Here is a 26,915-nt window from a genome sequence, read left to right as displayed (position 1 = left end):
CGGGGTGGGGCGGAGCCGAGGGGCGGAGCTCAGCCGGTCACGTGGGGCGTGCGCCTTTAAGCCTCCGCCGCCTCGGCGGACTCGGGTGACCTACGCAGTGCGCTCCCAGCACTCAGCATTCCCAGCGCTCCGGAGCCATGCTCTCTTGGACAAAGGGCAACAGTTGCCTGGCGGCCGGCTTGCTGCAACATAAAGTGGCGATCGTCACCGGCGGGGCCACCGGCATCGGAAAAGCCATCACGAAGGAGCTCCTGCAGCTGGGTACGTAAGCAGGCTTCTGGGCCTGGGTACCCAGAGCCAGGGTCTGCAGAGGCCAGCCTGGGTGACCTGGGTTCAGGAACCGATGGCGCTGGTGCGGCTGCAGAGGTGAGCGCAATTACTAGGACCTGGAGAGAGAAGAAATGGTGGAGAAACGCAGGGCGACCAGCCACTAGGTACGAACTAAAGGGGTTTAGAGCCAGAGATTCTGTGCCCGATGCAGGCGATAAGCAGACCTGTGAAAATATGCTGTGAAATCAATTGTCTTCGTATTTAAAATTAATCCATTCTAAATGTTGCCCAATCCCAGCAATTAGGAGACCTGGGGCAATTTAATTGAGCTGGAAAAGGTTGTCAATCCATTGAGAGACTGTGGTCATATTATTTTCTCACGTCTCGTGTTGTAATCATAGCAAGAAAATACAGTGAATATTTACCTCGACTTGGGTGAAAGAAGGACCTCAAAAACAAATACACAAGGAAAGAAACCACGAAGGGAGAAATAATACAGTTTTACTATATGAAGATACAAATCTTCGGTGAGTTAAAAAAATACATATATAGTTTTAAGTTAGATGAAGTAAATTATAAAATATGAAATCTTGTTATATTAAGAGTGCTTACATAAGCCAGGCATTGTGGCACATGTCTGTAATCCCAATATTCTGGAGGCAGACACAGGGGGTTCAAAGGCCAGCCTGGGCTGCATAGAGAGAACCTAGCTCAAAGAGAGAGAGAGAGAGAGAGAGAGAGAAAGAAAGAGAGAAAGAGAGAATTCTTACAAATAAAGATCCAGCATACTGACAGAAAAACAGGCTAATAGGATATGGACTAAGGGTTCCAAAAGAGAAACTACAAATTAGTGTATGGGGAAGTGATCAACTTTATTGATAATAAGTGCAAAAATAAAATGTCAGTCCCACTGTTTTGCTAACAATTTAAAAGCATTGAGAAAAATGGAAGTGCTGATAAGAGAGTGAGAAAGGTAGGCTTCCAAAAGCCTGTACAAAGTTCATGCTCTATGACCTAGTAATTCATTTCTCAAGAATTTACCCTGAGGAAATAATGATGAAAGCAAAGATTTGTATTCAAGCATATAGTGTTACTTGAATAGTGAAAAATTAGGAATACCCCAAATAGCCATGATGAGGTAAGTGGTTTAGTCCATAAGAGTAAACTATTATACTGACACTTTAATATCTTGTTATGAAAGACTTTTTGTGCAGAAATGCATACCATGTAACGGGGAAAAGCAAGATTCTAAAGAAAATGGTATTTGAATCTGATTGCCAATAAAAAAGTATATATTCAAAAAAAGACTGGAAGAAAGTTTTTAACATCGTTAACAATTTTTGCTTGAAAATAGTTTTTTTGTGGGACTGGAATTTGAACTCAGAGCTTCGAGTTTGCAAAGCATATGCTGAATGAGCCATACCTCCAGTCCATTTTTCTCTGGTTATTTTGGAGGGGAATCTCATGAACTATTTGCCTGTGCTGGCCTCAAACCTTTATCCTCCAGATTTCAGTCTCCCAAGTAGCTAGGATTACAGGTATAAGCCATTGGTGCTTGACTGAAAATAGCTCTTAAATATGAGTGGTTAAATTGTCTTTATTTTTTAATTTTTTTTCTTTGATGCTGGGGATCAAGCAGATTGTGCAAGGACTCTACTACTGATCTAGGCGGGCGCTCTACCACTTGGGCCACTCCACCAGCCTCTACTACTGATCTGTATCCCAGCCCTTCAAATATCTTTTTAATGGACATGTAAAATGCCTTTGGTTACCATTGTATTTCCAAGATCTGACATAGTATGAACTTTTTTAAAAAAAAAATGTGCTGTATTTGAAATAAATGGAAATGCATACATTTTTAATAAGAAAAAAAGGGAAATTAGCATTTCCTCATCTGGCCCTGCTGTAGCATATTATGTCAATAGCAACAAACTATATCCCCTTCCAGGAAAAATTCAGAAGAAAGTAGGAATCAGTGACTGTTTTGTGCAAATTTTGGCTTCCTTTAGCAGATTTGTAGGATTCTAGTTCATCTTGAAGAAACTTTAATGAATTTTTATGTATTTGAATTTTCCTTTTTCATAAATTTGCATTGACCGAACACTATGTCAGTCCTGAGGTAAGGTAGCATGTTTCAGTCTGAGCCATAAACTGAAACATTAGGACAGTAATGTATTGTAGTCTTGAGATACTATGAAAGTGATGCAGTATCTCCCTATAAAAATATTTCCCATACTTGAAAAACCCATATTCATAATTTTTTGTGGGATTTTTTTTTTTTTGTGGTACTGGGGTTTGAACCCAGGACCTTCACCTTGAGCCATTCCACCAGCCCTATTTTTGTGAAGGGTTTTTCAAGATAGAGTCTCAGGAACTATTTGCCCAGGCTGGCTGTGAAGTGCGATCCTCCTGATCTCTGCCTCCTGAGTAGCTAGGATTACAGGCATGAGCCAGTGGGATTAGGGTTTGAACTCAGGGCTTTGCACTTGTAAAGCAGGGATTCTACCACTTGAGCCATACCTCCAATCCATTTGATCTGGTTATTTTGGAGATGGGGTTCTTGAGAACTGTTTGCCCAATATGGCCTGGAACCACCCTCCTCTTGATCTCAGCTCCCAAATAGCTAGGATTACAGGCATGAGCCACTGGTACCTGGCTCTATATACGTAATTTTTGTTGCATTGAAGATGGATTTACTTCTGTGAAAGAATATTATGTAATTTTTACTATGAGCTCTCATCTTTACTGTTTTTTTTGGCAGTACTGGGGTTTGACCTAAGGGCTTCATGTTTGCTAGGCAGACGCTCTACCAGTTGAGCCACTCCACTGGTCCTCACGTTTACTCTTTTTGCCAGAATTAATGGCTATTTCCTGAAAGTTGTTAGATAGACCCAAATTGGGCAAATAGAATAGTGTTAGCCAGTTCTTTTTCATTGAGAAGTCCACTGACTTTGGAGGGTGTGTTACAACTTGAATTTGGAGGCATGGTGATAATTGTGTTGTCATTCACATCCACACAATTTCTTCTCCTTCTGTTAAGATGACACTCAACAGCCATAGGAGACAGAATTGGATCCCCTCTGTCTGACTGACAAGTGCTATTCTGCAGAGGGGGGTCCTGACTGTGTCAAGGAATGCTAAAGACCACTCGAGTCAGATCTTTTTTTGTGCAAATTAAATTCAAGTCTTCAAAACACTGAGTTTTGTCTTCAATTTAATCATTCTCTTTCTGTCACTTAACAGAACATAGTAAGGTACAATAAATCAAAGGAGGAAATACAAGTGGCAATTGTGAGACAAGACAGCAGTTCTTACTATAATGACTAGTCTGTGACCAAGGTCACCATCAACATAGAAAGTGCTTGGTAAGTGTAGCCCCAATTGAAGATTAAAAGCAATCAGCGTCATCCTAAGCAGGAACTCAGCTGAGTGTATTAGGTAGCTTTGCTTTTTAAAATAATACCTGAATAAATGTAAAAGGAGGAAAGGTTTTAATCCATGGTTTCTTGGCCTTGTTGTTTTGGGCTTGTAGTAAGTGTGTTGTGAAGGAGGCCTGTTCATCTCTTGGCAGCCAGGCAGCAAAGACAGACAGGAAGACATAGGTATCCCAATATCCCCTTGTAGTGCATACCCCCAATGACCTAACTTCCTCTCGCCAGGCCCCACCCCCTTGTAGTGCATACCCCCAATGACCTAACTTCTTCTTGCCAGGCCCTACCTCTTAAAGGTTCCTCTCAATAGTGCCATGGACTGAGGACCAAGCCCATACATAACCCACCAGCCTTTGGGGGACATTAAGATCCAAAATACTGGGTTCCATGTGTCTGACATGGACATTCATTCCTTACCTGTAAGCTACCTCTATACTTTATTCTATCCAGAAAAATCCCTCAAGCTTTCTTAGTCTCTCTAACTACTCATATAAAAACAGTCTGTCAAAATCACTTAGTGTCAGTGTTAAGAGAATGATTATATTTAATTTCTCATTTACTATAAGGTAGTATAAGAGGTTTGCAATAAATTCATGTGGTATCGAAGTATTTAAAAGAAAAAAAAGGGCTGGTGGAGTGGCTCAAGAGCACCTCTGTGTTCAAACCCCACAGCTGCCAAAAAATAAAAAGGTTAAAAAAAAAAAGAGCTTTGCCCATTCTGTCCTTTTCCTATTTCTTTCCCGGTGATTTTCTATGACTCTAACAATGTGCACACACATACACATATATGTGTATGTTTTATTTATAAAATTGGGATTACACTGATATTACGGCTCTGTAACTTTACCTTAGATCTTAAATTACAATGTTCCCTCTTATATTATGCTTGTGCCCTCGTTCAAGTTTATATGTGGTATAAAGTTGTAGCAGTTGAAGTTAATAGCTTGTGCAGTTGTGCTACAGTACCACTCTACTTACACAGATAGCTGTCAGATAGTTACTTATTACATAATTGTCCTGAAGTCCTCAGGCTCAGATAGTTATCAGTGATAGTTTAGTAAACTTCTCACTAGTTAGTCCATGTCAATCATCCTGTTTATATTTTCACTATATCTGTTATGTGAAGCATTAGACAGAATCAGGCATTAACCATCTTAGGTTTTGTTGCAGTATTGGAGTTTGAGCTCAGGGCCTCACACTTGCCAGGCAAGGCTCTACCACTTGAGCCACTCCTCCAGCCCTTGTTTTTGTTTTTTCTAAATGGATCCAGATGTACCAATTCCATCTCACTGATCAGTTTAGGTTTTCCTCCTGACTCAGAGAAACCAAACTTAGGGTTGGATCAGGTCTCAAAGTATATTGTTTCAATTCTTTTCCCTTCTAGGAGTATAGGGACCCTCTTGGAAACAAGAGAAGAATGGAATTAGAGGTGTCCTAACAGTATTATATGTTGATTAAAATTACATGTAAATTTGGTAAATTGAATTCTTTTTATTTTTTGTGTTACTGGGGGGTTTAACTCAGGGGCTTGTGATTGCTAGGCAGGAGTGCTACCATTTGAACCACTCTGCCAGCCCTGAATTCTTTTAAAGTTAGGATTGTCTTGTAAAGAACTTGTGGAAAATTTTCAATCTTTGCTTTCTGAAAGTCTCAGATTGGCAATTAGAATCCCCAAAAGCTGCCAGGTATGGTGGTGGATGCCTGTAATCCTAGTGCTCTGGAGGCTGGGGCAGAAGGATCATAGCCTGGGCTACAAGACCCTATCTCAAAAACCAAACCAAAAAAAAAAACCACCAAATTTTAAAAATCTGAAGTTGTCGTCACCATTCATCCTGGATCAGCTCCCAGCATTTTAGCCTTTACACTTTCAATGTTATGAAATCCCCCAGGAATTCTTTAATAGGAAGTTCTTTGTGAGTGCCACTTCCTCTGGGACATCTTTATCCTTTGTCTTGACCACTTTCCTCATTTATTCTCATGGCCAGCGTGAGAAGGTCCCTTGACCTGACTGGGAGCAACTAGGCATTAAGAAAAGGACACAAAGACAGACATAGAGAAAAGTTGGGATCGGGTGGGTCCAATACTTTTGATGAGAGATGCTGGTGACTCCCTCTGTCTCCAAGCACATTTATTTATACAGCATGTATGGGAAAGTGGGGTAAAATGCAGGTCAAGTTCTCATGGGTCCAGTAAGCAGCAGAAACAGAGCAGCTGTGGTATGTTGTTATTTAGTACAGACTGTCCTGACTAGGTCAGTGTGTCCTGTTTTTCTTGTAAAGCAGCCTTGCTGAACCTTGCCTCCCCTTGGCTGGGTCCATGCCTGTCAGCCAAGAGACCCTTGATATAGCTGTGCTCATATCAAGGTCTACTTCCACTGCCTCAGTCTCCTCTCTTGCAAGGCAGCCTTGCTGAACCTTGCTCATTTCCTTTGTGCCTTGGCACAAAGGACATTGACATGGCCTTGCTCGTGTCACGATTTCTTCTCAGTTTATTTAGCTACTGGTCTCCCACAACTTATGTTGATAAGTTTGTGTTCACTGAGATCTTCTGGCTGTGTATCTACAATCTCTAGAAATGGTCATGCCTAGAATCACCTTCCCTTAAAATTGCAACCCATTGCCACTCCCATTGTCACCAATTTGCATTTCCTTGCTCACTTTCATCTTCTTTGCCAGTGCCTTTTTTGATGGCTCATTTTTGTAAACTTCACATGGATTTATTATTTTGAGACCATAAGGCAACACAACTGCATATTTTGCTCTCTTTTTTTAAAATAAATTTTTTATTAGGATACATTCGCTGTGTAGGGGGATTCATAGTGATAATTCTGATCAGAATTGTACAATTGTAACAAGTTACATTGTACATTAGTTACATTGCCCCCATTATTTTGCCTTCTTGATTGCACTGAAGAACAGAGAGGTGGGGACCAATCACTGGCAGACATTGAAAGAAATTACTTGATTGCCACTGATTGTGATGTGCATCTATTGCTTATGTAGTGGTTTGTGGGCAGAAGAGCTAGCAGAGAAATTTGTATATCATGCAGTTATTTACAGTTAATATAACATGGTGGTGTAACCTTGAACTATGTTGTTGAAGGATTAGTGTCATTAAATAACAGTGACTGGAATTAGTGCATATTACAGCCATGCAAAAGACTTCCTGAACCTCATTTTCCCTCTCCTGGCCATATTCTATTACTCTCAAGAAGGAAGCATTTTATTTCCACAGATATTTTAAATTCCGCAATCCGTGGTTACTACTTGGGCTTTAAACTAGCACTACTTTAGAAGGGCCCGGAATAGAAAGAACAAAAATCTTCATATTTACTCACATAATTTCTGGTTCTCTCTTCTTTTGTGTAGTTTTAGATTTCCCTCTGGTATCATTTTCCTTCTGCTTGAAGGTGTTCTTTGATTTTTTTTTTTTCACAGTGCAGGTCTGCTGTGATAAATTCTTCCAGCTCTCATATGTGTGTGGAAGTCTTTATTTTGCCATCATTTTTCTTAAAGATATTTTCACTGGGTGAGGATTTCTTGATCCACAAACCTTTTTTACTTTCATCTTTCCAGGACTTTAAGTATGTTATTCTACTGTCTTTAGCTTGCACTGTTCCTGAAAGGAGTCATTCTCTCTCTCTCTTCATCAGTAGTTGATCTAATCACATCATCACTGGGTCAGTTTTTTTTTTTTTTTTTCTTTTTTGTGGTTGGGTCTCAATGTATAGTTCAAGGTGGCCTCAAAATCATGATCCTGCTTCAGCCTCCCCAGAGCTGGGATTACATACATGTGAAACTACACTGGCTTTGGGTCAGTTTTTGTTTGTTTTGTGATCCTGGGGCTTGAACTCAGGGCCTACACCTTGGGCCACTCCACCAGTCCTTTTTTGTGTTGGGTATTTTCAAGATAGGGTCTCATGAACTATTTGAATCGTGATCCTCCTGATCTGTTTCCTGAGTAGCTAGGATTTCAGGCATGAGCCATCAGCACATGGCCAGGTCAGTTTTTATTGGTTGACTTTTCTCCTGATTATGAGTAGTTATGTTCCTGCTCCTTTGCATGTCTGGTAATTTTTTGGGGGATGCCAGAACTTTATCTTGTTGGATGCTGATCAATTTTGTATGTTTGTAGATATAAATTTTTTTCTGGGATGCAGTTAAGTTAGAAATAGCTTGATACTTTGCAAGAGTTCTTTTAAGTTAAGTGTTGATCTGAGCAGCGTTTAGCCTGTGGTATTCAGCAAGCAAGCACCTTTTTTTTTTTTTTCGGTTCTGGGGTTTGAACTCAGGGCCTCATGCTTGCTAGCAGGTGCTCTACCACTTGAGCCACTGCACCAGCCATGCCGAGGCTCTATCCTTTACTCGGCACAAGGTTCTTTTCCTTGTCAGCACACTGTTCCCAATGCTGTGTAAGTGCAGGGATTGTCCCCTCTGCATTTTGAAGGGTTCTTTCTCCAGGCTGTTCATTTGCTTCCATGTGGTGATCAGTACTTAGCTGAAGATTCCAGAGACTCTGAAGATTGCTATCTCTCATCCCCCCCACATTCTCTGGAGCCAGCTACCGTGGCCTCCCTGAACTCTCAACTTCATTTCTTCCACCCATGGAGACTTCTGGGCTCTGAATGATTCCAGTGCTGCAATCTGGAAGCTCTCTCCAGTCAATAAACTGGCATGGTCATATGGCTACACTATTATTTCTACACTCTCAGAGATGACTGCTTTTTCAGTCCAATGTTACTTGAAGTCTAAAAACATTGCTTCTTATATGTTGTCCACTTTTTTAGTTGTTTTTAAGAAAGAGTATAAATTTAGTTCCTTGACTCTATCGTGTCCAGAAGCAATTTTATTTATTCATTTATTTATTTTTAACAAACCTAAAATGTTAAGATTTTATTTACAAAGAGAAGCAGAAGTTTTAATTCATCTTTTATCTCTTTGCAGAATACATAAAATATTTTCTATACATTGTTATTGTTGGAATTTGGACAGCTCATGGAAGCTTATTTGCTTGTTCTGTGGCTGTTTTCCTTTTAGGGTGTAATGTGGTTATTGCTTCTCGAAAGCTTGACAGATTAAACTCTGCTGCAGAAGAACTGAAAGCCTCCCTGCCTCCCAACAACCAGGCTCAAGTCTATCCTATACATTGCAACATCCGGAAAGAAGAGGAGGTAATGCAACTGTCTGCATCATTAATTTACTCCTTTTCGTTGACTATTGTGGTACCTAAGCCTGGCTGAGCTTCAGGTTCTCCTGTGGTAGTTGAGGCTCACTAGAAGCAGAGCCTGTGAAGAGATTCTTGTGCTTCTGTTTTGTCAAGCTGATAATCGTAGGAGATGTTAAAGGGAGGGAAACAAGATGTGGGAGCTATGCGAGGTTGTGATCTCAGAGATTACCTTTTGTGTCCTATAAGGAATTTCTTAATGCTAATTCTGACTACTATTCAAAGTTGGTACTTACACATTAGTATGACTGAGACCTGCTTTACTTAGGGATTATCTAGGCCCTTGGGTGTATCTTGTCATCAGTATGACAATTTTAGCTTTATGATCTGTGAGTATTGGACACTGGTAAATTACTCAGTGATATAGGATTTTAAGGTTTATTCTTTGTTGACTTTATGTTCACTGGGTGTAGTACTCAGAATTACTGTTACACTTCTAGAACAGTGTAATGTTACTTCTTCTAATGTTGTAATGTTTTTTCTTCAGGTGAATAATTTGGTCAAATCAACTTTAGGCCTTTATGGTAAGATCAATTTCTTGGTAAACAATGCAGGAGGCCAGTTCTTGTCTACTGCTGAGCACATCAGTTCAAAGGGATGGAATGCTGTGATTGAAACCAACCTGACGGGCACCTTCTACATGTGCAAAGCAGGTGAGTGTCATAATGGCCCAAAAATCAATGTGTCTTTATTGAGAGATCATAGAGAATGTGAAAAGAGAAATTATTGGGAGTTCAGAAGCTTTAAGTCATTAACATTTATCCCCCTTTTATTTTTATCTAGTATCCCATCAAAATTTATACATTGCATTCTTATGTTTGTGTCTCTTTAGTTTCACCTGATCTAAAAATAATTCCATGCTCTTATAAATTTTTAAAAATATTTTGTAATATTGATTTATAGAGTGTCCCAAATTCTGGATTCCTCTTAGTCTCTTTGTGGTAATTAGATTCAGTTTAAAGATTGGAAGGAACTCAACATAGGTGGTATACATACTTATTACATTACATATGGACTCTTTTAGTTAAGGTAGTTTTACTATTTTAATTTTTACTAAATTTGATGCCTTATTTAAGATTCCGACTACCAAATCTTTCCATCGTCAAGATATCCTTTTGTATTTCTAAATTGTAAGTAATTATGATGTACTACTTTAAGACCATGTGACCATACTGTTTTCCTATGTCCTTTTACCCCATGGGTTTAGATTCCATGTGTACTCACTTGATGGCCTAACTACAGGGAAAGTAATTCTTTCAAATGACCATAGAAGCCAGTACTTTCACTAAGTAAATAGGAAATAGTGGTATATACCCTAGACGACAAGAAGAACTAAAGTAGTCTTAAACTGTTTTCAGTAATCATATTCTTTGTGGAAGTTTTGGAGGTCCTGTTCTGAGACAGTTGTGATGTGTAGTGTGTAGTAAAGTAAATAAATAATGTTAGTATAATTGGGAACCAGGGTTGTTGATACAGGAGAAAGGAGAAATGGGTATAGATGAGGCAAAATGGAACTCTTGAATGTCTGAATTAAATAGGAAGTATTAGTATGGGTTCATGATATAATTTTCTAACTTTATTATTGTCTGTAATATTTCCTAATTTGTCCACTAAGTAAAGAGCCAATCACTAATCCAGGAACAACGGGTAATAGTGAGGTCATGAGCACTCATACAATCCAAATGCCCCAACATGCATGTTGTGGTCTCTAAATGTCATTGCAATTAGAAGGAATTGAAACTTTTCAGAGAAATATGTTATTCTGGGTCTGGGGAAGGAAATATGCAGAAAAGCCTGGAATAGTTTGTCACATTGGAAGTCTAGAAAACTGGGGGGTTATGTTAAAAGGATTCAAGAGCCATCTTGAGTAGCTCTTCATTGGCTGAAAATGGTAACTTAAGTCTAATTAATTAAGATGACTGTGCACTGGATTGAGTCAGACCAGTTATGCTTCAATTCATGTGTTCAAAATTAGCCTAAGAAAAAAATAGTTATTTTTGGTGGGTGCCAGGGAATCAAGTCATTCTTTTGATAACCAATAAAGAGAATTATTCTGCCTTTTGTGTACAAACTGTACATCAAATAGATCATGGTAATAAATGAAGAAACCATTTTCACCTCCTTAATGAATTACTGGATTTAAGGCAACAATAACCAATTGCAGAGTAACACCATATCACAAAAGATAATCAGATGTGTTCCTGATGGAAGTACACAGTATCAACTATGAAGTATTCTTTCTCTCTCTGCTCTTGCTCCCTCTTTTACATACATACACACTCATGAATGCCTGTGCATCATACCTGAATCTGCCATGTTGTAGGACATGCAGGGGACAGAGTACAGGTTGAATGATGCCACAGGGTACAGTTGACAAAATCCAGATGGAAAATAATGACAAGGCATTCCAGCTACTTTAACAAATAGACTACAAGTAGTGGAGGGAGAAGACATAGAAGGAAAACTAAACAAAATGAGAAGAAGAGACATATCAACCAATGTAATGTGAGTCTTACAGCTTGATTTCTATAAACACACAGCTAAGAAATTATTACACAATCAGGGAACTGTGAACACTTGAGTAGATATTTGATGATAGTTGATAGACATTGTTAATTAAGTGTATTAATGGTTAAAATTTTTCCTTTTATTCAGAGATAAATATGGAAATATTTACAGATGAAATAAAATGTCTAATATTGGCTTCCAGAATTATCCAAGAGGTGAACAAATGAGTAGGGATATAGCTTAAACAAGACTGGCTATGAATTGGTAATGTTGAATCAGGGTAATTAAATCTGGGTTGTTACATGTAGAGAAAGAAGAAATGAATATAGTCAGATGAGGCTGCCTTAATTAAATAGGAAGTATTAGTATAGATCCATGATACAGTTTTTCATTTAAATATGTATTTCCTAACCTGTCCACTGAAAAGAAACAATCACTAATCCAAAGTGATTGAATTCTGTTTCTTTTTGTATACATTTGGCATTTTTGATAGTACAGTGAGAAAAATAATGCATTCATAATGATAACTCAAATCCACCGCCACCAACTTCTCCTCACTTTTTCCTATTCTGTATTTGTATCTTCTTTTCTCACAATGAAAAGAGGGTTCTTGTTTTGTTTTGCTCTTACCTTGAGAGTACACATATAAAAATAATTTCCTATAATTTATAGTCTTTTTTTTTTTCAATATTGAGAGTAGGACTCAGGGCCTTCTCCTTGCTCTACCACTTGGACCATGCCTCTAGTCCTTTATGCTTTAGTTATTTTGGGCATAAAGTCTGCATTTTTTTGCTTGGATGGGCAAAAAAATAGGAGGATTATGACCCTCCTATTTATTTATTTAGGCTTCCTGCATACCTGGGATGACAAGTGTGTACCACCAGGCCCAGCTATGGTTGAGATGTAATGTAAATTAAAATTTAATGCATATAAAATAGGCAGTGGGCTTGAACAGGTTATCAGAGAAGAGTTAGGACACTATTTAATATGAATGTCATTTGTCTGTGTTCTGCAGTTTACAATTCCTGGATGAAAGAGCATGGAGGATCTATTGTTAATATCATTATCCTTCTTAGAAATGGATTTCCAATAGCTCCGTAAGCATTTTATATTTTTTTTTCCTCTGTCTTTGGGTTTTGTCCTTTGAATGGGGGGATGCAGGTAGAGAAAATTATTTAATATGATTCATCCCTTTAGTAGGCTGTGACTTCAATACTTAGCATTCCCTTTTATTTGAACTTTAAAAATGTACTTTTAAAACATGTCCATTCAGATTAGGTTGCCATATTTACTGAGAAAGGGAGGAAAAAACAGGATACCCAGTTAAATAAATTTTTAGTATAAGTATGTCCCAAATATTGTATGGAGGCAAATTTATGTTAAAAAGTTATTCATTATTTATCTGAAATTCATATTTAACTAGCAACTATATTTTATGTGACAACTCTAATATAGATGTTACTAAATTGGCCATGACACAGCTTCTTTGTTAAGCTGTGGACGTAAAATTGACCTGAGGTAATTTAGATTTGAAAACCATTTATAGACCTGTTTGATCTTAGGACTACTAAATTGTGACTCCCAACAGAAACTCAGAATTTTTTCTCTAAGTTTTTAGGGTTTTGTACTTCTAACTAGTCACTGTACAAATAGAGAGTTTGCTACCTCTAGGCAAATTCTAATATCCTCCTTGCTTCTTTCATTATTCAGGACTTCCTCAGTTGTAGGTGATAAAAACAAAATTCAGGCTAGATCAGTGGTCCTCTAGGTGTCATTTCTGGATCAGCAGCACCAGCCTCATCTTGGGACTTGTTAGAACCCACATTTTCCAGCCCCCTCAAGGTCTGCTGCACTAGAAGCACTGGGAGCAGGGTCATAAGACTGTGTGCACAGCCTCCAGGTCCATGCAAGACCACTGAACTAGAGGTATGGTAGGTTGCAGGCATGCCATTGGGAAGCTGCCTCTCCTTGTTTTTGCTTCAGGTCCACCTTCATTCTCAGGCAGTCTCTTGCTACATGTGGACAAGACAGTAGTAGCAGAAGGAGGCTGCCAATACTCTAGTGTTCCTAACTTGGATAAGAGTGCTTCTCAAACAGTGCCAAGGACAAAAAAGAAAGAAGGAGGAGAAGGGGAAGAAGGGGAAAAAGGGAGAAGGCTACTATCAACAAGTCCCAGAGGAGATTGTCATTAGCTGACCTTCCTTGGGTCACACACACAGTTATCAACCAAACACTGTGTAAATGGGGTTGCTCTGTGTGCAGTGGGCCTGAGGCATGAGGAACACACTTGTACATGGACTTGCACATGGACTTGCACATGGACTTGATTCCCCAAGAGGCAATCAAGGTGATGTTACCAAAAATTACGAATGCCACTGTGCTTCCTTTTCCTGTCCTTTATTCTTAGGTATGTGTTTACCTTTCTAGTCTGTTCAGATTATAGTTCTTTCTGTCATTTCCCATTCACACAGGGAAATTATTATTATTAGTTTTTGAACATATCTTTTTCCTTTGTTTTTTGGCAGTATTGGGTTTGAACTCAGGGCTTTACACTTTGTAGGCAGGTGCTTTACCACTTGAGCCACTTCTACAGCCCTTTTTTCTCTTGTCAATTTTGAGATAAGATCTTGCTTTTGCCCAGGCTAGCTTGGTTTATGTTTTCTATCATCATTGGGATGATAGACCTGCCGCCACACCCAGTTTTTTTCTGTTGAGATTGGGTCTTGTGAACTTTTTTTACTTGGACTGGCCTGGAACTGTAATTCTCCCAATCTCAGCTTCCCATGTACCAGGGATGACAGGTGTGAGCCACCAGTGCTGGGCCCTTTTTTCAACTTTTTAATTAAAAATTATAGTTTACTATAAACACTGTTATGTGTCTTGCTATTTTGTACATTGTGTGTGTGTGTGTGTGCTCGGGACTGAACCCAGGGCCCACACATGCTAGGCAAGTGCTATTCCACTGAGCTCCATCTACATCATGCTGATGTTCTTTAATGCACAATATGTCTTGGAGATATTTTCTTAACAGTGTCTAGCAACATTTATCTTTTGTGGCTGTCTACTATGCCACTCTGTAAATCATAGAGTATAATTTAACCATTTTCTGACTGCTGTGGTTTGAATGACTGTCCTTCAAAGGTCCACATGGAAAGGATTGCCTTCTAGCACAGCAGTATTGGGAGGTGCTGTTGACTTTAAGAGGTGAGGCCTAATGGGAGATCCTTAGGTCCCTGGGTGTGTGCTCTCAAAAGGGATTGTGGGACCCCAGTCTCTTTCCCAGTCTGTCTGCTTCCAAGCTTGAAGTGTGAGCATTTGCCCTGACAGGCACTCATACCATGATGTGCTGCCATTGCCAGGCCTAAATAAATAGGGATCCCAATGACAGATATTTTTTGCTTTTGTTCTTCTAAGAGTGGTTGCCTTTTCCATTGGCTTTCATACTTTTTACCATGTCACATGGTAAGAAATAAATTTTATGTCTTCACCTCATGTGTGTGCATGTGTGTGTGTCTATAACCAAAACAAAAAAGAAATTCATGGGACAAATCTGCTACGTTTGGTACACTCTGATATATTCTATTTTATTGTGTTCTACTCATATTTTATGTTTGGCAAGTGCTTATTTATTACTTGTTAAGTTTATTTCATTATTAGTATTGTTTTGTATTTTATAATTTGAAAAAAACACTAGGTGTTTTCCACAATAGAAAGAGAGGGTAAGAGTCAGAGTTTGAGTATTCCTTGTTTTGAAATTTTAGCTTTTAAGGGACAAGTGGGAAATGTTGGTTGTCTCTCACTTACTTTATCAATAGTTCTTAGAAATATACTGTGGCCCCAGTACAGTGCAGGGCACATAACGCAAATACTCGTCAGGTACTACCCGCATTCTCCAGGAGCACACAGGAGTGGAGCATGAGAACTGTCAAATGGGTAGAATGTGTTGGTCATTTCGTCCCCAAAGTGGAACTTTCCTAATTAGTTATGTAAGTTGATCTTTCCACATTAAGTCAACCTGAACTTGGTTCTGAGGAGCTTCTGCTGTACTTAGAAATTCAGAATCAGCATGTTTGTACTTTCTGTGCAACGTCTCATACAGATGCAGAACTAAACATTCTGTGCCTTTTATTTGGAGATGCAGTAAAATTCATTTACATTCTGGTATGTCTACAAATACTATTGATCATATGTCTACTCAGATGTATAAATTTCATATCCCTCATTTTAAAAAATTGATTTAAAAAATAATCACATTTGTAACCCTTGAAATTGCCATTTTGTTTTCTTCTGTAATAGAAGGTTCATTAACATACTCCTTTTATGCATGTGGCGACTTGATGGACATTGCTTAAAGGATCCAGTTATTTCCGCATTTTCTAGACACAGCCTCAACAAGACTGAGACTCATAAAAAGAATGTTCTTGTGGAGTTGTGCCAGGTCACTGATGCACTGTCAGCTTAGTTAATGAGAAAAGTACTCAGTGGAAATTAAGTATAATGTTTATATTTTGTCTTTAAAGGCATAGTGGAGCTGCAAGAGCAGGCGTTTACAACCTCACCAAATCTTTGGCTCTGTCATGGGCCAGCAGTGGCGTAAGGATCAATTGTGTTGCCCCTGTAGGTAAATGTATATGGAATCTGCTGATAAATTGTACCCTTATGATTTCATTTGTGCTGTCGATAGTTGTGTCACTAATGGCAACATAGATAGTCTGTATTAACAAATATGTTAGCACACCATAAGAGATGTACTTTAAAAATAGATAAAATCAGAAAGTCAAACTTGCATTTACAGAAGTATTCTTTGATGATCAGATGATCAAGGAGGTTAAATTAAGCCAGTGATTCTCAATCTTGGCTATATATTAGAGTTGTGTGTGCAGTATTCAAACAATAGTGATATATGAGCTTTACTCTCCAGATCATGGGGTCCTGGCATCTGCATTTTAAAAAGCAGCCCGCACAGGCTCAGAAGCACTGCTTTAGTGGGGATTAAGAAAATAATAGAGGGGGTGAATTTAATCAAAGTACAATTTATGCATGTATTAAATGTCACAGTGAAACACTTTGCACAATTAATTTATGCTAATTAAAAAAATACTGCTTTAAAGAATAATTTTTCTAGGTTATTTTGTTAATTCTTGGATTATCATTAATCCTTTATTAGGAGAAAAACAGAGTGGCAGAGTTCTAGGAAGGAACTCTTAGTTAAAGATCAACTAGAAGTTAAGAAAAAATTTCTTTGAATCATAATGTAAATACTAGAGGGAAATCCCAATATAGTCAACCTGAAAACCTCATTTTGTGAAATATTCTACAGCTTGAGCCTCCTCGGTGTTATGTACTGGCCGTGTACTCCAAAAGGGACATTGTTTGACTATCTCATTCATCCTGCACAAATCTGCTCAAATTCTACTTTTTCTGTGATGTTTTCTGGTCATCACTAAGGTGGTAATAATTTCTTTATCTGAAACTCTCTAATACCTGTGGATATTGTCTATGGGTCTAACTATATGACAGCTATAGATATTGTAATCTGTGCTACTCAATGAGAGATAAGCATGAACTGACTTGTTGAAGTTAGTAGAGAAATCTCTCTATCAAAATTACAGGATCATGGCCAGAAACTTCGTATCTCTTCATTCCTCCATATGTGGTATTGTCTGGCCCGTGTTACACTCAAATATTTATAGCATAAACTAACTATAGTTCCATTCTTAATGTTGATAGCTTAAAATACTGGCCTCCAAAAGTGCATTTCTTAAAAATTTTAATGGTATGTCACTGTGATAAATCCAATATTAATTCATGTTTGTCCTTTAGGGATGTTTTTAGGTTTAATGCCTAGATTTCATCCTCTTTAAATAAACTATTACAAATTGCTTATTTGGAGTAGTTAGTATTGACAGATTTCTTCCTTTGACTTTTATTCCTCTTTTCTCCCCTCCTCCCCATAACCACTAGTCAAAACTAACAACAAATAGCTTTATCCTGTGTCATACGTTTTTCAAGTAATTTTCTTGGTAGTATAAGCTCTTGAAAACTAGTGAAAGATAAATGAAAGAATTATTGAAGAATTAAAATTTTAGTTTATTCATATTGGATTCATTTTTTCATTTCACTTGAGGTGAAAAGTCAAGAAAATACTGCATTTCTAACTCTTGTATAGACACTGATCAGTTTTCCCTTGTGAAGCATAGGTACATAGTGGAAGATAAAATAGATAGATTCCCCCAGCCGGTCCATTTAAGTACCTCACTGAGATACTTATATAATTGTGCCCTTCAGAAACCAAGTCTTTCATGAAAATATACAGGACTTGGCTGGCTGTTAAGGGACGGGTGGTCACAGAATGAGCATTCAGATGATCGTTTGTTGATGGTAGTATCTGACTTTTGATATTACTGAGAAAAATTAATATTAGAAATGTCAACTTTTTTTTTTCTGGTGTGACTTAGATTTGAACTCAGGGTTTCATGCTCACAAAGCGGGTGCTGTACTGCTTGAGCCAAACCACCAATCCATTTTGCACTGGTTATTTTGGAGATAGGGGTCTCGATAACTGTTTGCCTGGGCTGGCCTTGAATGGTGATCATCCCAGGTAGCTAAGATTACAGGAGTGAACGAACCATCAGCGCCTGACAGAACTGTAAACTTTTTAAATTAAACTTAAGGCACTTAATTTTTGATAATGGTTGATAGACTGTCTTGACCTAATTGTTGGTGTTTTTGTTGTCTTGTTTTGCAATGCTAGGGATGGAACCAAGGGCCCTCCCTCACCCCCAGTATGCTAGGCAAGCACTTACCACTGAGCAGCACCACCAGCTCGTGATGTCTTTACAATTAAGTTTTAATTTTACTTACTTTATCTTCTTCCTGCTTTATTTTCAAACATAGGGAACAATTTATTCCCAGACTGCTAGTGACAACTATGGTGACTCAGGAGAAAGCATGTTTGAAAGTTCCTTTCAGCGTATCCCAGCTAAACGAATGGGAGTTCCTGAGGAGGTAATGTATATTTCTAACGTTAAGTAGAATGACTTTGTTTTATACTTGGGAAATTTGTAGCATTTGGTGCCATTTTTATGTTGTCTGCTTAGATGACAGTTACTTCTCTCACTGCCACCAAACCATTTCTTCTGTGCTCTTGAGCTACTGATTGCAAACTGCTTGGGAATGGAATGAATACGGTGTGAATTAAGAATAGCATATTTTTTGTTTCGTTTGCTTTTCAGCTACATTATTTTATAACATGGCATTTGTTGATACACAGGACCCTAAGGAAGTCAGATAATTATGGCTTTATGAAATTACATATGAGATTTGAGTAAGATGGGCTGGCTGATTGAAGTATGAAGTATATGCCAGCAATATAAATCTTAAAATATAATTTTTTTAAAAAAAGAACTTGTATTCTTTCTGAAGTAATAATGAGAACTAAAATACCTAAAAGTAAAAAAAAAAAAAATTACTCAGCTGAAGTTTTAAAAACTAAAAGACCAGAATAAATTAGAGATATGCACATTCCTCGGTGGGGAGACTTCAGTTTTGTCCAAAAGTCAAGTTTCCCTCAATTAATCTACAAATTTAATTTATTTTAGAACTTCAGGATTTTTAATTTTTATTTAAGAATTTTGGAACTCAATACACTAATTCTAAAGTTTGTTTAGAAAAATATTTATGGAAAAATGTTTTAGAAAAGAATAATGAGAGGATTTGCCCTTCCAGACACCAAAACACAGAGCTGTATTTATTTACAGTATTTGGTGCTGTTCCTGGAGTAGATTAAAATTAGTAGAACTGAATGAACTCCTGAATGAGGACCATGTATAAATGAGAATTTATAGGATAAAAGTAGCATTTCAAATTTGTGAGGAAGAAAATCATTCTTGAGGCAATTGGCTGTTCATTTAGAAATAAATTAGATCCTGTATCTTGCCTATAGGTAAAACCATAAAACTCTTAGAAGAAAATGTGGTTCCAATTTCTAGCTTTTATTGTGTTTGAAATATGTCTTTCCTAAAATTTCCTATACATACATAAAAATCTAGAATTACTGAATATTTTACAAAAATGGGATCATGCTCTATGTTCTTTTGTGCACCTTATTAGGGACGTATCATTATGTATTTAATCAGACCCAGTTGCTATATACACTTAGATTCTACTCAAGGTGACAATATTCCTACCGTGAACATCCTTGAACAGAGACATGCACTGCAGTATGAGGACAGTTTCTAAAGGTAAAACCCCAAAACTAAGATATGTGTGTTAAATAGTGGAAGATATTATTAAATAAAGTGTACGATAAGCCATGATAAATGAAGAATTTGGATATTCTGAAAGGAAAAAGTAGGGTTTTACGTGATTTTTATGAAGGAAATAATATGATTAAATTTTACTTTGGGTAGAAGATTTTGTTTATATGAATTATATTGTCTATCCCATATTGGAAATTTAAACCAAGAAATTTAAGAAATATTTATTACTTCATTAAAAATTACAGGCATTATGTGTTAACAAAAATAACATTTTATGTGAAAAAAAAGCCATATGTTCCAAAACAAAACAGTTTTTTTACATTAGTTTGACACACAGATCTCTTTAATGTATGGCTTAAGGATATAAGACCAGAGTCTCACTTTTGCTTCTGCTTTTAGTCCGTTGCAGTTGGTTGTTTTGTTTAGAGCATAAGAAGGAAATCTGACTTCTTACAGATGGATAGTTAGAAAAGAAAGGACCATTTTAATAGCTTTTCCAGATAAATGTGACTATTCTTTTTTGATATTCAACAGGTGAGAGTTTCTTACAGATTAGTTGCCATGTAGAATCTGAAACCATGTCAGTGAACTTTTCCTACTCTGTTACATAACCCTTTTCACACTTTGGATCTTTTGCCCATATATGGTCACATGACATCAGGGCCTTGGTCCTTTGGAAAATACCAGATCACTGAGTTATGCAGATCCTATAAGTGTTGACACAACATTCACTAATATCAAAAGATCACATTTTTAGTATCTCTACTTGTCTCTTTGGAAAAGTCTATCAGTATTAGGAAGCTGATAAGTTCATGATGGCAGGTGCAGGTTTTCCAAAATTCTAATGTTCACGTGAAAGCACAAAGTTTACCATTGACAACAAATACTGTCAGTTATTTTCCTTTGAAGTGATAGTCTCACTTAGTTCATTTTTTGGGAAAAAAAATGTCTGCCAAATACCTAAGTGTGAGTAACTGCAGTGCCAGTCATTCTGTCAAGTAAAAAACAGTGTTTCATGAAAAAAGTGGCTTGTTAATTTCTCAGTTCAATTGCACGTGCTTTGTCTGTGAGATGGCCATTGCTCCTTTCTGCGCCACAGAACAAATTATGTTTGTGTGTGTGTGTGTACTTCCCATTTCATCACACAGAGCATTACAAAGGTGTGCACCCAGGGGTCGAGATTTAACACATTACTTTATAGTGTTCCATGAAGGACAGGTCAAGTGGAACTGCTCCCCTTGTCCTGTGAGCCCACCGCGCAGATGAACAGAATGACTTGTGTAATGGAGACTGGGTTTTGTGTTCCTGCTATGATTCATGTTAAGGCTCCAGCAGTTTTTCCCTTCATTGCTTTGGCACCATCATTATCAATGTAAGCACAGGGAAAAAGTCCCCAGAGAAGTCAGGATGATCAGGTGTTTTGGAACATCTCCCTTTGAGAAACGCAACTTCTGTTTCTTTCTAGCCAGTGAAATAAATTCTCTTTCTGTTTGGGTTTGGGAGTAGGTGTTTCTGAGCTCATTAGTCAGCTCTAAGTGTTTAGGGGTCAGGTTAGCCTCTGAAATGCTCTGATCTGCATTGTTGAGCTTTTGACCTGACAAGGCTATAGATTGAATAAGTCAGAATGCCAATGGATTGCTACACAGACATGTTGGCTATTTCAGGGACCAAAATATAAGAAGGATTTGAAAGTGCTGGAAAATGGGTCCATGGAGGAGAATGGAAGGAAATGGCCTGTTTGCAGTGGGAAAAAGCAGAGATTCCACCTCATGTTCGCCTTGACTTCTTTACATTGTGTCACTTCCTTGACACTATCTTGCCCCCTTTACCCTGGCCACTTCCTGATTTCAGGAAGTCATCTAGGTACTGTCAGATGATGGTGCACGTATATGTAGGGCTCTTGTTACAGTCCTGTCATTTGAGATGTGTTTACCCCAGAATGTGAAGCACCTAGAAATGGATTGGAGCTGTTGCTGTGATGTGTGTGTGCTTCTGTTTCCAGGTCTCCTCCTTGGTCTGCTTCCTGCTGTCTCCTGCAGCTTCCTTTATCACTGGACAGTTGGTGGATGTGGACGGGGGCCAGTCTCTGTACACTCGGTTGTATTCAATACCAGGTGAGCATCTGGGGAGTGAGTAGTCACTAGCTGTATGCCTTTCCATGTTCAGGTGTTCAAAAATTCTTAAGTCGCTACTTAAGAGCTAGAGCTTTTCTCTTATATCAAAATATGCAAAATGCTTATATTCATAAAGAAAATGTTCCTAGTCAGGAAGTATCTATATATATATATTTAGTACAGAATTTAGGGTTAGATGTTGAAAAAGGTTTGCATGCATAAGTTGACGGAATGTGAACTTTGAAAAAATGTCTATGTGAGTACAAGGAATGATGGAGAAGAGGCAAAACGTTCCTATAAATTTAAGGTTTAAAGATGTAATTCCTTTTTTGTCTCCAGTAAGTGCCTGGCACATCTGACTGTTAAGTGGGGAGGGGTAGTATGACACTATTTTGCCCTCTTTTTGGGGTATGTATTAAGTGAAAGCATGTGAAATTTTTTTATTGAATCATCTCTGATGTGTAAAAAATAGTACTTTTATAAATTCAACCCAATAATGATACACACAAATGCCTTTATTTATATGTGTATGTTTGTATCTCATGCCTAGAACAGAGACCTTTTGGGTTGAAAGGATCTTACAAAATAAGATAGTCTAATATCCTAATTTTACAAGTGAACCAAATCCACAGAAATTAAAAAGTATTTAAAAAATTTTAAGTCACTCAATAAACATAGAAAAAGTTATAAAACACAAATGTATTTTGCTAAAGATAGTTTGGATTAAGTGGTTAGTAGTGTATTTGAATTCCCTATTAGGGACCCATGTTCAACCCACTCTTCCTGGGCTGCCAGTCTAATCAAGGCAAAAGACTTTCTATGCATTAATAAATGACTGGTATAAGCCAGGCATGGTGGTGTATGCCTATAATCCCAGCTACTCAGGAGACAGAGACAGAAGGATTGTAAATTCAAGGCCAGCCTGGGAAAAGTTAGCAAGACCCTGTCTCAAAAACAACAAAAAAACAACAGGATTGGGACGCATAGGTCAAGTGGCAAAGTGCTTCCCTAGTGCCTAGCAAACATGAGACTCCGGGGCCAATCTCCAGTACCACAATAAAATAAAATAAATGATTAGTATAGAACTTTAATTTTGCTTCTTATTTGCCTTCCCTTAGATATTTCTTGCTAATAATATCAATGTAGTGATGTTCCTAAGATACTATGGTTATTAGACCTGCTTTGGAAAGACAAAAATGTCTACATTGTTATGCAATATTGTTTCAAAAGCACTTAAAATAGTGTGGGTAGGGGCTGGTGGAGTGGCTCAAGCAGTAAGAGCACCTGCCCTAGCAAGCATGAGGCCCTGAGTTTAAACCCCAGTGCTGCCCCCCACCCAAAAAATTTCAAAATAGTGAGTGTGGAGTGAACCTTTGCACTTCGCTCACAGTAGAGTTGACTAGGTATTTGTTATGGTGAGTTACATTATTTTTCTGTTAGAGAAAGAAATTAGGGATGACTGCTTCTCCAGGCCTCTAGTGAAATGGTTTTCTTATGTAACTAACACTGTTCTTATCGATGCACAATATTTTTTAAGTTTGTGAGGAAGTAGCCATATCTACCTTTTAAGAATCTTCTGCCCCCAAATATTGGCCAGGAATGTTCAGTCTTTCAGCTTGGTGTTTTAAGATTACCAGCTCTGGTGGGGCTGGGCTTGCTCATGTAACCAAAAAGCAGTTGAGACTTGACTGGGCAGCTCAGGGATCTTTCAAAGAATCTTTCTCTTTTCCCTGTCTTCTGTTTTGCTCTCAGTGCTGGCTCTCCTGGTGACAGGATGCAGCCAGCTGCTCCTAAGCCACATGCTTCCTTCTTCTGTTCTCATCCAGCTGGACTTGAGAATGAAGAGAGGGGAAAGACTTTGTTCTAGCCTTTCTTACAAAATTCTGAGAACCATGCTATTTAGACCAGCTACTGTAGTTGTCCATCCTCAGCCAATAACTGCAGCCAGGGAGACGGAAAGCATTGATTGACAGCTTATATCATGTACCCCCTCACCTGGAGCCAGGGCTGGGTAACTTCCCCAGATCCCTCGAGGAATCCCAGATGGAAACAGATGATGTTGGAAAGAAGAGATGGAGACTGGATGCTGAGGAGGCAACTGTAAAGTTAGCATGTTATTTAAATTTTTCTTACTGAGGAGATACATTATTTAATGTCTGCAGTTTGCCATGCTCTGTACGTATAACCCTCACAAATTCCAAATTTTCCTTTTTCTTTCTTTTTTTTGGCAGTACTGGGGTTTGAACTCAGGGCCCAGGGCCCTGTCCTTGCTAGGCAGGTTCTCTATCACTTGAGTCATGCCCCCATCCACCTTCACAACTTTTAAAGGCAGATGTTATTCCCTTCAACAGAAAGTCTTCCTTTCTAGAAGGAGAGTAACTTTCCCCAATTTAGAAGAGCCAGCCAGTGGCAGACGTGGGATTCAAATCCAGGTCTTGTTGCAAAACCTATGCTACCTGTCCAAAGAATTTCTTTTTTTCCTCATGGGTGAGTCAGGAAACAATAACAAGACGACTGGGTAGAAATTAAGAGGACAGAAGTTTACAATTTGCAAGTGACATGGAGGTTTTTCTACTTACTTAACAGATCATGACAACTGGCCGGAGGGAGTTGGGGATCTTTCTGTTGTCAAGAGGATGAAGGAGTCTTTTAAGAAGAAAGCCAACCTCTAAGTGAAGGAAAGAGCCAGCAATTTGGTTCCTGAGTGCCTCAACATCTTGAGAACAAGCACTGTGGTTTATAAGAGTTTATAATTTGTATGGGAAAAATCAGTTCTTTTAGTGATGTTGTTATTGATTATACCTATGCAAAAACTACTCCTGAAGGAAATGCCTTTTTTGTCCCAACTGATGTCTCTTGATCTGTGATTAATTTTTTTAAGGAACAGAAATTAACATACTTAAATGATTATACTTATTTCTAAGGATGGTATCTGAAAAATGAAATAAGTTTAAAGTAATAATAATTAGAAGAATCATTCTCAGGTTTTACTATTGAATTATAAAGGGAGAAAATATATCTAAATTGTGTTATTACAACTAGAGTCATACAGTGCTTATTTTTGATGACAAACTTTTGGATCAATAAAGCCTTTATGATAATTATTAACTTATAGTTTCTTTTGTGCGTGAAGCTTTTTTTTTTTTTTTTTTTTTGGTGAGACATGGATTCACAAAACATTTTATACAAAATCCTTAAATTTAGTATCCTTTTGAGTTGGTGGAGTGGCTCAAGTGGTAGAGTGCCTGCTTAGCAGTGTAAGGCCCTGAGTTCAAACCACAGTACTGTCAAAAAAAAGAATGCTAATAGAATATTTTTGAAAAATAATAAAATTTATAAATGATTCTTTTACCAGAGAGTGTAGGGAAAGGGTAGTTAGTTTGACTCACTTTTAATAATAGGCAAATTATAAATTGACACCTTCTTTTTCTTCTGAAAAGTTCCTCGTATCTTAATTATTTCACAGTTGTTGGGTTATTCTCTTCCTCCTGTTTCTTTTACAGTATTGGGGTTTGAACTCAGGGCCTCACACTTGCTAGGCAGACACTCGCTCTACCACTTGAGCCATTCTGCCAGTCCTGGACCATTCTTTTTATTTCAAATTAAATTTCTTTTTTGGAACTTCAGACTATGCCCAGTAATAATACTGGAGTGTTTGGGGGGAGAGAGCAGTTCTTGTTTAAATATAGTTTAATTCAGTTTATTTTTAGATTCAAACAAATAAAACTTACAGTTATTCTTTCAGTCAGCAAACACCTGACAGGAAAGTACTCACATTCCTCACCTTGTGCTGGTAAGAGATGAATAATTTTCATCAAGTATTTTTTGTTTGCAGTGTACCTTAGGAAAAAAAAGAATCACTTTGGAGACCATGAGCTCTCTTATCATTTTTATTTCAATTTTTCTTTTTTTGGCAGTGCTGGGGAGAGGTTTTTTTTTTTTTTTGTCTTTTCTTTTTTGGTGCTGGGATCGAACCCAGAGCCTCACGCATGCTAGGCAAGCGCTGTACCACCAAGCTACATCCCAGCGCCACTGAGCTACATCCCAGCCCAGTGCTGGGGTTTGAACTCTGAGCCTCATGCTTGCTAGATGGTTATTTCAACAAACTTTTATTGTTACAGTACTGGGGTTTGAACTCAGGGCCTCCCTGAGCCACACCACCAGCTCTTTTTTGTGATGGGATTTTTCGAGATAGGGTCTCGTGAACTATTTATCCCAGCTGGCTTTGAACCGCCATCCTCCTGATCTCTGCCTCCTGAGTAGCTAGGATTACAGGCGTGAGCCACCAGTGCCCAGCTCAACAAACTTTTAAGGTGTGTGAATCACAACACTGCAAACTTTTGTAGGAAAATATCCTTTAACTATAAACAGAAATTATTTTCTGTGTATAAATGAGTTGCTTACAGTTCTACGATTTCACTATCTATTTAGTGTTTACTAGAATAGCATGAAAAATTTTAAATACAAGCAATTCTATTTAGCTTGCCTTGTGCAATCTAAATATTTTCTAAAGACAGAGTAACAATATTTGATAATTTCCAGTTATTCAAAAATACCACTAAGGGGGGAAGGGGGGAGGTGGCCCAAAAATGAACACACGTAAGTAATTGTAAGAATGATAAAATAAAATTACCAATAGAGGATCAGTTTTAATATAATGGAGTGCTCCCAGGGAAGAGTGTGGGGTGTGTGTGTGTGACCTCATTTATTTAATGGAGGTGAAATTGTCATAACAGAATTAGCCATTTTTAGTGCATTCAGTGTGTACAATCACCATGTTTCTCTCTAGTTCAAGAACATTTCAACGCCTGAGAGGGAATTCCAGGTACGTCCAAGTCTATGTCTATGGACTTACCTATTCTGTATTTCTCATATAAATTGGATTATGTAATATGTGACCTTTTTTGTTATTTACCATGTTTTTCTGGTTTACCCATTTTGTAGCATACTTTGTTTTTTTGCATAAATTTTTTATTCGGATATATTCATTATAAACGAGGGGATTCATAGTGACAATTCCGATTAGACTTATGTTGTACATTTATTTACATTGTCCCCATAGTCTCTCCCCCTCAACCTTTCCCCCACCAGTAACATACTTTAAAGGA

General features: G+C 38.0%; 1 protein-coding gene and 1 long non-coding RNA gene across 3 annotated transcripts; both read left to right on the top strand.

Moving 5' to 3' along the window:
* The first annotated feature begins 62 nt into the window (after positions 1-62).
* Pecr (peroxisomal trans-2-enoyl-CoA reductase) lies at positions 63-24,915 on the top strand. 2 transcript variants are annotated; one of them, XM_020158571.2, is made up of 8 exons: positions 64-261; positions 8,738-8,871; positions 9,412-9,577; positions 12,448-12,529; positions 15,953-16,049; positions 18,330-18,440; positions 21,696-21,807; positions 24,394-24,915. In XM_020158571.2, exons 1-8 carry the CDS (start codon positions 138-140, stop codon positions 24,477-24,479), a joined length of 912 nt encoding a protein of 303 aa, XP_020014160.1. In that variant the 5' UTR covers positions 64-137; the 3' UTR covers positions 24,480-24,915. The 2 variants fall into 2 exon arrangements, with proteins under 2 accessions (XP_073927767.1, XP_020014160.1); XM_074071666.1 differs by lacking the exons at positions 21,696-21,807; positions 24,394-24,915 and adding an exon at positions 19,594-19,832 and having other exon boundaries at positions 63-261.
* LOC141422632 (uncharacterized) lies at positions 268-7,472 on the top strand. The gene is made up of 2 exons (XR_012447375.1): positions 268-434; positions 672-7,472. It is a non-coding gene; the product is annotated as an uncharacterized lncRNA (long non-coding RNA).
* Positions 24,916-26,915: the final 2,000 nt, after the last annotated feature.

This window comes from Castor canadensis, chromosome 4, assembly GCF_047511655.1.
Source record: "Castor canadensis chromosome 4, mCasCan1.hap1v2, whole genome shotgun sequence".
NCBI classification, from domain to species: domain Eukaryota; kingdom Metazoa; phylum Chordata; class Mammalia; order Rodentia; family Castoridae; genus Castor; species Castor canadensis.
Note: the sequence above shows the minus strand (reverse complement) of the source record. Positions and strands in the feature narration are given on the sequence as shown.